The sequence below is a fragment of the Cinclus cinclus genome, chromosome 3, assembly GCF_963662255.1.
Source record: "Cinclus cinclus chromosome 3, bCinCin1.1, whole genome shotgun sequence".
Classification (NCBI taxonomy): domain Eukaryota; kingdom Metazoa; phylum Chordata; class Aves; order Passeriformes; family Cinclidae; genus Cinclus; species Cinclus cinclus.
The window spans coordinates 3325788-3337073 of record NC_085048.1 but is presented as its reverse complement, the minus strand read 5'-3'; the positions used below and the strand labels follow the sequence as shown (position 1 = coordinate 3337073).

The 11286-nt window shown below is 47.8% G+C and overlaps 1 protein-coding gene across 1 annotated transcript; it reads right to left on the bottom strand.

Moving 5' to 3' along the window:
* Positions 1-574: 574 nt before the first annotated feature.
* Positions 575-4396, bottom strand: NEIL2 (nei like DNA glycosylase 2). Its single transcript, XM_062488391.1, is given in 6 exon segments — positions 575-891; positions 1229-1425; positions 2269-2594; positions 3350-3533; positions 4160-4356; positions 4358-4396. Coding segments are annotated over 6 exon segments (1260 nt in total).
* Positions 4397-11286: the final 6890 nt, after the last annotated feature.

The window sequence follows — 11286 nt, the reverse complement described above, 5'->3', positions numbered from 1 at the left end:
GCAGAGATGAGCTCCACCAAGCATTGCTGACGTATATTTTGTCTATGTTGACACGAAAGGAGGGAGATGCTCCTGTCAGATCTGACACAGGGAACAGCTCCTCATGTTTAACCACACCCAATCACAGCCCAGCACACACAGGCATTCAGCTCCAGACAGAGGCAGGATTATTTAATTCCTAATTAATCAAACTGTTTAGGCAGAGGGATATCCTCTGTTTTGCTGACTCCTCCAGGGTCAAGGGATAGGGTCACTTCAGACCACAGCAATCCCTTGCTTAACCCTTTACACTTCCCATCCACTACCACCTGAACAGATCAACCAAACACCTCAGAACTGATCAAACTCTTTACACTGCTGTGCCACCCTGACAACAACAAAAAAATGAACATCCACTTTTTCCTTTCTGCAGCCACTCCTCAGGGGTCCTCCACTGAGTGCTTAACTCTGCCAACTCCCTAAGGGCCAAACTCAACAGCCACCCCCCCCCCCCAAAAAAAAAAAAAAAATACAGAGGCCTTCTAGGACAACGAAGAACATGGATCAGAGACCACCCAGCACACTGCAGGACAATTCACTCAGTGACTGGGGAAGGATGCCCATCCCCTGGGAGCACTGCAGGCTGGCACTGAGGGCACCACCACGTCAGTCTCTTGAAGCCACCCGAGGGTCCAAAAATGCCCTTCATCAGGGGATGCCCCAGGGGACACTGCTCCTTCTGGTACACCTGGGGGTGCAGCCCTTGGCCACTCAGTTTGTTGTGCAGCCACTCAGAGCTGAACTGAACGGCACAGTCCAGCAGACGCTCCAGATCTGAGAGAGCCAAGAGGGAGCCTGGTGTTAACGGGTGGATACTGGCCAGGTACAAGATCTCATTCTTAATGATGTTCCCTGGAAGGGGCCAGAAACAAGGAGACAGTAAGGATATTTCTCATTAAGGTAATGAGGTTGCTGGCTCCAAACTGGGATTTCTGCCTCAAGGATCACAGCCAGCAACATCATTCCCTGTACCAGAGGTGGCATCCAAAGAGTAGATTTAGAACTGGGATTGGACTGGAAGAGGTTCTCTTCCCTCTACTGTTATTACAGACCTTGAAGATGACCACATGCCCTCAACCAGAAGCTCTTAGACTAAAGAGAAAACTGCTCAGACATGCACTTCTGCATCTGTAGACATCCGACCCACCTTCCTCCATTTCTCCTTCTGCCCTTATTCCCTGAAACTCACCCAGCCCTGAAAAGTATCTTTGGTCTAGGAGGGTGTAGCAGACTGGATCGGGTGCACGGAGGGCATGCAGCGCCCGGCCACGGTGGAATTCCACAGACAGGATGTCAGAAGCAGGGTCAGCCCTCGGAGAGGAGCACCAGAGCATCCGGCAGTTGTAGAAAACAAGGAAGCCTCCACTCTCAAAGTGCAGAACCAGCCTGGGAGAAGAAGGGAAGTTGGGAGTCTCTCATCAGAAACAACTCTGAGCTACTTGTTATACTCTGCAGCTGGCCACTGTCTCAAGGCAAGGTGGCATCTTTGATGACTGCAGCCATGAAGCTTGGTGTTGAACCCACACAACTGGGGGAAAGTTTCTTTCTGCTGCCCTGGGACCCTGGATTACCAAGGCCCCAGCAGGACAGTCCACAAATCAGAGAAATTAATGTTAAAAGTAGCACCAAAAAAATGTGCCTAGAAATAAAGTCATCCTTCAAAAAAATCATAGAATGGTTTGGGTTGGAAGCGATCCCAAAGATCATCTTGGGCCACCCTCTGCCATGGGCAGGGACACTTCCCACTATCCCAGGTTAATCCAAGCCCTGTCCAGCCTGACCTTGGACACTTCCAGGGATCCAGAGTCAGCCACAGCTTCTCTGGGAAGCTGGTTCCCCTTGCTCTGTACAATTCCAGTGGGATATAGGACATAAGCCAGAGCCATGTTCTCAATTCAGTGCTGCCTTCAACAGCATCACTCCTGTCTGTGATTCCAGGTGTATGAGATGTTTGCTATTTATCCACAGCTTAAAAAAAACCCACATAATTGGGAGAAACTGGCATTTTTAGGGCATGATTCAGCCTGGCATCCTAAAACTTCTCTCTTCAAGACAAAAATTTTAGCAGAGCTGGCACTATAATCCCCAGGCAATTGCATCCTACAATTCCACTGTGGGTTCTCTGGTTGAACATACCCAACATTCACCTCATGCCTTAAAAATAATCACTGAAAATCAAGGCTCAGAGCATTCCCACACAGATTTCGTTTGGGAGAAAAGAGTAAATACCTGGGCACAGGATCCTTCCAGTCCCCCCTTTTATTGGCTCTGTTTGCCCTCGAGAACTCGTTTGCCCGGACGCTGCCGAACATGCCAAAGTGGATGCGCAGCCAATTGCCCCGACCCTCTGCTGCCTCTGGGGCTTCTTCAGGTCTTGAGTGCTGGGGTTCCTGCATCTCCTCATCCTGGGAATGGGGCTGTGAAGCACCAACCTGTCCTTGATGTCCCTGGGCAGGACAGTGTGCCCCACAAGCAGCCTGTCTTTGCAGCGCTGTCTCTTCTGTCTCTGTCTCTTCAGCTGCCACAAATGCCAGGTATAAGTTCTTCCCATGAACCTGAGAAAAGAAGTGGGATGTGCTGATGATCTATAAAGGATCATAGCTTTCTAGAAACACTTGGGTTAGAATAGACCTTAAAGCTCATCTCATTCCAAGCCCCCAGCTGTGGGCAAGGACCATCTCCACTAGTCCAGGTTGCCCAGCCCTCATCCAACCTGACTTTGAACACTTCCAGAGATAAAATCTCTGGCTGTTTCCATGCAAGTGACTTATTTTCTGCAACCTCCATGGGAGGGCACATCAGTCCACCCTGAACATGGGAATCACGAGTATCCAAGCCATTCCCATCAGAGCTGGAGTCTTGGAATCTTGCAGATTCTTTTCTTTGTCTGCCTGAAGAACAAGGTGTTCAGATGCACTCAATTCTGAATCCCTGCCAGGAGCTCCCATCAGGCCCACCATGACACATGCTCAGGGGTTTGAAATTTGTCATTATCATTTTGATTCATCTTCCCACTCTGTGCTGGGTGCATTTCATGCTTTTCATTTTGCTCCCCACCTTTAATCCAAGGTGGGGCTGCACCAGGGTTTGGCCAGTCAGGTCCAAATCATCATCTGGGGGTGTCAGGCCAGTGAAGCCCCAGCAGAACTGACCTCGTGTGACTTCTGACAAGTGCCCACAGCACAGACACCTCTACTTAGCCAGGTGAAACATTCACAGATTCTGCACCTTCTGTCACCCAGGTGTGGGACAGTGGTGACTTCCCTCAGACTTATCAAGGATTTGTAAATTCAACTGCAGCACAGCTCACCTGGGAGTCCTGGAGCCTCAGGGCATTCAGGTCATTGACATTGAGCTTCTGGCTGCTTCCCCCCACCTTGACCACCACTTGTCCCACAAAAGGGGAGGTCAGCAGCTGGAACTTCCTCACTGAGGGGCCCTCTGGCATCTTCAGCAGCTGCAGAGGGATTAGCAGGTCTTTGTCACATTCTGCCCTAGACTTGAAGGGAAGCTGTAACTCACAAATACACAAAACACTCTCCCAATTTTCCTCCTTAAATACCTGTGGAAACATCCATGAAGATAAATAGGATCAGAGAGGTGGAAGAGTTTCCATCCTAGTGAATACATATAATTTAACCCAACTCAGCCCTGAACAACATACTCCAATGGCAGTTTTCATACTACGAGCAGGAATTTGGCCTGGGGAATCTCCCAAAGTCTGTTTTTCCTGGGGCAGTGGAAGATTTCCCTGCCCACATCAGGAAGGGTTGGAAGTAGATGATCTTTAAGGTCCCTTCAACTCATTTCATTCTGTGATTTTATGATTAGTGACCCAGAATCAGCATAGGCCAGTGACCCATCTTTTTCCCAATACACCATGGGAAGTGCTGCTCCCATGGAAAGATCAGGCCTGGAATTAGACCATCTCCACCCCACTGCTTGCCCCACTGACTGCAGTGCATGGAACCAGTTGGGGAGCATTCCTACACTCTGCTAACAGCAACTGGGAACAGAAGGCTCTGGATGAGGGAGAGATAAAGCAGCACCATCTTGCAGTTCTTTCCAAGAAGTCACACCAATACATAAGGAGTTATTTCTGGCATGGAGCCCCAGTCACTTGTAGCTCTTCTAGGACTTCTGCTGGCTGTGGGTGTACAAGAAAAGCTCAGTTTGGCTTTCATCCCACAGCTCCAGTTCTCCCTGAAGACTAATCCCAGAGACCAGCACTGATCAGAAGCTCAGCTTCAAGCTCCGCAGCACACAGTACGGGGCTCTGAGGCACCTGGCACAGCTCTGAGAAAGTTTGATGAGAAAAATCAACAGCAATCCCAGGGTCCCCAACCAGAGGAGCCATTCCCACCTCATGCCAGACATTCCTGTGCTGCAGCACAAACCAAATCCCTTTTGGAAGGGCTCGGGAGGAAAACGTGTTAGGGAACATTAATTTAATGTTAGATCCAGGTACAGATATTGACTGGTCATCAAAACTAGATTTAGCAAAGATAAAAGACTGAACTTTAGTCCTCTGCCTTCAAGGGCATGTGATGATTATTCACAGGCCTGCTCCAGTTTTATCCAAGAAATCTGCATGTTATGTTGATCAAGAGACAGCTAGAGAGATGCTTTTGCTGCCAAAGGCACCGGCAGCAGTTTGGATCCCCAGATCCAAGGAGTCTGATTATCAGGCACCAGCTTCATGTCAAGCAGCACAGATTGATCCCCAGGACAGCTCATACAGCCCAGAGAAGTTCATCACCAGCAGAGCTCTGACTGCTGCTAAGTCAGCTCTCCACAGGCTCTTTGGGAGGGACTGAAGTGCTGGGACCTCTGTAAGGCATTAATGCTCACACTGCCACAGCTGTAGCCTGTCTAACAGCAAAGGAACACTCCTCCTCAAGAGGGAAGACTGCCCTGCTCCCCAGCACACCAAAACCACCAGCATCTGCCATCCTTATCTCATGTACCTGATTCCCTTATCTCCATGTACATCTTTCCTTCATGTTTTTATTCCAGACCCACCTCAGTCTCATCCAGAGTGCTCCCCTCTCCAAGGAGGAAGAGGAGGAAAACCATCCCCAGCCCTCTGAGGGCAAGACACCCATCTCACCATGAGCATGGCCACCTAGGCTAGTACCTCTGCAGGTCTGGGGCAGGGAGCCAGGCCTCCAGGAAAAAGCCTCTCCCTGTATGGGCTCATTCCCAGTCCTTGTGCCCAGACAAAAGCCCAGCACCCACAGCAGAACAGAGCAAGGACAAGGCTCATGCAGCTTTGCCTGCACCCAGGGACTGCAGGAAGGCTCCCTGTGACCTTACACCCCTGGGCAAGGCTCCTGCAGGGACTTCAAGGCACAGCTCTGACCCTCTCCATGCAGTCAGGGGGTGCAGAGCTCTCCATCTTCTCACACTCAGCCAAGCATCAATTCGCAGCCATCCTAAGGAAACAAGCACAGAGCTCCCACCCCATTCTCACCCACATCGCCCCAGGGCACTGAAGGCACCCACTGCTTTCCCCCCCCACCGAAGCTCCCCATTCCTGCATCCAGCTCTCATCCACTGCTCTCCCCAGGCCCATCTTGTACACCCATTTGGGGAGCAGGCTGGGCAGCCTTCACCCCCATCCTTCACTGCCTTCCCTCTGCCCCCAGCCACCCCCAAAGCACCTCTACCGACCCCGAACACCTCCTACACCAAACCTCTTCCACCCACTTCCTTTTATAAGGGTGGAAGATCCGCCCCCCCACCAAATAGAAGGGGAGCTCCCCGGTTGGCTGCCAGAGCAGAGATGGGCAGGTTCTAAATACTGGTCTCCCTCGTCCCACCAGTTGTACCGGTCTGTAAACTGGTTGGACTGGGAAGGAAGCTGGGCAGTACCTGGCAGGGTGATTGGGTGCCTAGAGGAGGGCTGTGTCCCTACGGAGTGGGACGTGGCTAAGCACAGCCCTTGCTGACGGCCTGATTTCGGCTCGAGGGTGTTTTCTCTGGTTTCAGCTGGAAGCATTCAGGCTGAAAAAGGCTTACTGAGTAAAAGTTAGTGGGAAGACCAAAAAAGCGAAGTCATTATGGTTTTTAAGTGCCCCCAAAGGCTTTCCCCTCTCTGCTGTGCTCGGGGTGCTACCAGTACTGGGGCTTTTCCTCCTTTTTATCAAAATCATTATCACAGACTGATTTGGGTTGGAAAGGACATTAGAGATCATCCGGTTTCACCTCTCTGCCATGGGCAGGCACACCTTCTGCTAGGCCAGGTTGCTCCAAGTCCCATCAAGCCTGGCTTTGAGTTGCTCCAAGCTGGGTCTGTCACCTCTGAGTTTTTCATCCTGTGTTGGCCATCCCAAATCCTACATCTAGGAGGGTGCTCTGTGTGGCTCTGGGGCTTGGAGACAATATTGATTCTCCTGCAACGACTCATTGCTTAGGAATTCCCAGGTCTAGGCAATTAATTTACCAAATATTTTGGTTCTCATTAATAATCTAATATTTATTATATAGGAATTTTACATAAGACAAAGAGTAATGGGTGCAAGTTGAAGGAGGGGGAATTTAGATTAGATATTAGGAAGAAATTATTAACTCTAAGGGTGGTGAGACACTGGAACAGGTTGCCCAATGTTGTTGTGGCTCCCCCATCCCTGGAAGTGTCAAAGTCCAGGTTCAGTAAGGCCTTGAGCAGCCTGGTCTAGTGGAAGGTGTCCCTGCACATTGCAGGGGTGGGACTAGATGAGCTTTAAGCTCCCTTTCAACCCCTTAATATTCTGTGATTTGAAAAAACTTTTCCACCATGAGGGTGGTCAGACGCTGAACAGGAACCCAGAGAGGTGGTGGGGTTTCCATCTTGGGGTATGTTCAAAATTTGACTGTAAGAGGGCTCTGAGAAACATGATCTCATCTTTTCTGACTTAAAATTCCTTTTAATTCTTTCATTGTGAGGTCTCTGGGACAGGACCCACTTCACCATTTCTTCTCCAGGTGCATTTCGTGTTTTCAGTATTTTATCATTTACCCCCTGCCCTCTCCAAGACGCCTTCAAGGGTAGACAGAGTCGAGCAGAAACCTTTTGGTTTTATTATCATTGTTTTATTTCCATTAGTTCTAAAGGTGTAGAAGTTACGTGGATTGGTAGCCATACTACTTCATAATAGATGTATTTTACATCTTTAAATAATTACAGCTTGTTCAGTTGGTTGGTTTCCCTCTCCCCCTTACAAATAAGTGTCTGTTTCCATGAGACCTTCCCAGATGACCTGGGAAGTTTCAAAATTTATACATGGGGAGAAAAAAAAAAAGGACAAAACAAAACACCACCTGGACATAGTCACAGCTTCAATGTTACATTGAGAGTTGTTGATTGGTTTTAAAGCTCTCTTGCAATATTCCTGAGCTCCTTCTAATTGCACCCTCTCCATCCAAGCCCATAAGATTGCAAGTGATCTGTGGATTTTGTCTGATCAATTTACAAAGAATAACTGAAGTCAATCAAGATACTGCACTTCCACAAAGAGCAAAGACATTTAGAAGTGGTTAAATGACCTTTCTTGGCTCCCTGTCCTGGTTCTCATCTGCCCATCTCACCTTGGTGGCCATTGGGCCAGTGCCAAGGTCTGGTTTGATACAACTAAACCTTGTGTTGTAAACCCTTCAGAATCAAAATTTTTCTGATTAGGGATGATCTCAAGGGGAACAAATCCCAAAAATGAGTTTTAAATGTACTGAGGTGTTTTGCAGGAGTGGGTCCTTCCCTCTTGCTCCTCAAGGAAGGGATAGTTCTCAGTCCTGTCTTTGTGTAGGACCTGGTATGGATCTCACTAGGTTCTCCAGCAATAAAAACCATTATAAAATCAATAATTACTTTGCCTTAATGAGTCTCTAATAACTGTATCTAATTCAATCCCAAAGTAGGCTCTAACTGCCTCCCCCATCACAGGCAGGAAAGCAGAGCTCAGGTGGAACCTGGAGTTTTGTAATTGTCAGCTCTTGCTGGAAGGAGCTGAAAGTGGAGGCACTTTAATCCTCTTGTCCTGTGTGTATCCCTTGGTCTGTCACTTCTGGAGTTTGCCATCCTGCATTGGCCATCCCAGCTCCTACCTGCAAGATGTGGCTCTGAGTGATTCCTGGGCTTGGAGACCACGTTCATCCTCCCACAGTGACTCCTTACATGGGAATCCCCAAATGTGAGCAATTAATTTGCCAGTGATTCTTGGAAAAACGTTTCCAGCATGAGGTTGGTCAAACACTGGAACAGGAACCCAGAATGGTGGTGGGATTTCTATCCTTGGGAATATTCAAAAGTTGCCTGAATAGGGCCTTGAGAGACCTGGTCTCATTCCTTCTGAGTTAAATTACTCTGTAATTTGGTCATTAGAAGCTCTGAAGAAGGGAACCCATCAATGATGGTGTGTTTGTACCCCACCTGAAGTGGTGACGCTGCTTCTGAGGTCAGTCTCTCACCATCCTGATATCAGCATTAGCCTGAAAAAGACAAAATCTCTCGGGCCAACAGCAGCTCTGCAACAGTTTTGGGTAATTGAAAAGAACCACAGAATCTGGTGTATCCGAACTTCTGCTTCTGGTGCAGAAAGGGGGACCAAAGAACTAACTTCTACCCTTAAAGAGTTGTCCTCTACCCCTAAAGCTGTCCTCACAGCCCCCAGAGCTTCACCTTTTGAAAGCAGATTGTTCTGTTCTGCTTGTTCTGTTACAAGGACTTGTAAATGCTTCTCACTCTGTTTCAAGAATTGTTTTTCAGGCTTTGAGGAAGGCTAAAATCCAGTTCATAAATCTCTACCAAGGGGACATAAGGCAGATATGCTCTGCAGGGATTTTTCCTTCTGGAATTATAAGCAGAGTTCTTTCAGGCATCTCTGAGTGAAAAAAAAAAATCCACTGGGGAATTTGGCTTTGAGGCAAGGAAGAGAAGCACAGCAATAGGGAGGGGAAGATAGAGCCACTTTGAGCCTCCAGATGGAAAGAGAAATGGAGGTGTCGTTGGTCTGGACTTTTAATCCTCCCAAGGAGGCTCCACCCCCTCTTAGACTTCCCAGAGTAGTTCTGGGTATCTCAAAATTTGGCATGAGCCACGTGGCATTTTCTGGTGCAGGCTGCTGTGTTATGGCCAGGAATTCACAGCCAGATCCCAGGAGAGCTCGACTGCCATTTACAAAGGGATTTACTTCCAGGAGGAGTTTGGCTAAAGATTTTCCTGCCAATGGAGAAACACCTTTGTGTTTTCACCTCAAATTAATATTTTTCAGTGCTATTTCTGGCCTCTTCTCGAAAGCCCAGCAAGTCTGAATGAAATCAGAACATTTAATTTCTCTTTATTCATGTTTCATGAATGTCTTTCCCTCATCTGTAATTAGCACTAATAATGCTAAACTACCTTAGCTCTGCAAGACAGAGTGGGAACTGGTGCAAACACCACCCACCTGTTCCCATGGCATCATTGCCATGGTGTTTTACTCTAGGGAGTGTGGAGGCTCTGTCACCCCCCCAAAACCCTGCAAATCTGAGCTATGGAGAGAACGGGAAATGTAGGAGAGCCCGGGACTCTCCAGTCACAACCAGTCCAGTCGAATCCTTCTCCTTAGAGAAGCTTTCACACCACCGGGAGGAAAAGGGTGACTTCAAACAAGGACAACAAAATGCCATTGTTTTGCTTCAAACCTGTCATGGCTCTCCTCTTCACCAAGCCATCTTCCTTAGTTTCTGTGGAAGACCACTCCTTATGGGAATGCTAAACAGTGGGAAACAGAGGGTGGCACATTTGGGACCATTGCAAAATCCCCCTTAGAGATTTTTCACTTGTAGTTCTGTACTTGAGTTCTGGATGCAGGGAGGAAAAGAGAGGAGCTGGGAAGGCAAGAAGGGTAACAGAGCTTGGGAGCAGACAAAAACAAGAGTGAAGAATCTTGCAGGATGAGGTCTCCCAGGAACTCTCTGCGTGGACTGGCTTCCTTGGAAATGTTGATGCAAACATCATGGGAACCACCTGGTGAAGCACTTGGACTGCCCAGGGGAGCTGTGGCATCTGCTGTGCTGGAGTTTGAGTTTGTTAAACCAGAGGCAGAGCAGTCAGGGCTGGATTAGGCAGGACTGATCCCTTTGGGAAAAGGGAATGAGTCAATGGGCTCTTAGTATCTCTACCAACTCCATTTGCCAGGATTCCCTGGTAGCTGAAAGCCTTATGGGCAAGCAAACAGTCGAGTCTTGTTTAATGGAGTTGTGCTTCTCTTGCAGGCAAGCAAGTCTGTTCACATGCTTGATAAAGAAAACAGCCGCTGCCACCTCCAGCAGGGGCTGAAGCCACTGCTTGTTGCAAAAAAGTGAAATCCTAAAGGATTAGATGTGGGAAATGGTCATGAGCCAGCTGTTAGAGGGAAAGTGGGCACTAACAGTACAGCCAAAAATAATTGACAGTCAGATTTCATCAGTGGCATCCAAACCAACATAGAAATAGGCACAATAATTAAATTATCTGTCTGAAAAGCAATGGCACAGCAGCATTAGAAGAGCATCTTTCACTTGCTGTGCTCTTGAATCATCTCTTAAGCCTGGCTTGTTGCTATCCATCAGGGAAGAGCCCAGCCATTTCCTCCAGGATTTGATGACCAGCATGGGTCTCATCCACCTTCTTCCAGAAGGTTCCTTCATCCAAAATCCCCCTTTGACTTTGGACAGATCTGCTCCAGGCTCAGCCAACAACCTTTTAGAAACACAGTCCTACAATTTTGTAGTGATAAATAGGAAAGGAGTTACTATTAAATATGGACATTAATGAACTTTCCAGACCATCTAGGAGAATAAAGACAATGCTCTACATGTGTGAGCTGAGGAGGAAGGGGTATGTCTCTTTTTTTTTTTTCTTTGCCCTACATCATATCAAATCCACTAAAGCCACTAAAGAATCTAGTGAAGTCTGTTCAGCAAACTGCCCTGGAACTGGCTCCATTTGGTGGAAGATCACTGAATTTGGGTCATGAGAAGACAACAGCATTTTCTTCTGTTTGGGAAAAGAATAGGTGGTGACAGAAGAAGTGTCTCTGCTCCACCATTGTCTGAATCTTAAAATGTCAAATGTTAAATAAAGCTGAAGAATTGTGTTCATCTCTGTGTTTCTGGCTGTTTCGTAGTAAGTGGTGACAGTCAAATAGAGAGGCTCAAAATGTTGAAAGGCTTCAAATCTTTGAGTTACTCTGAGATTTGAGTCTTCTCTGTTCATTTCTTAAGAACTCCCCTACACTTTGGATAAGT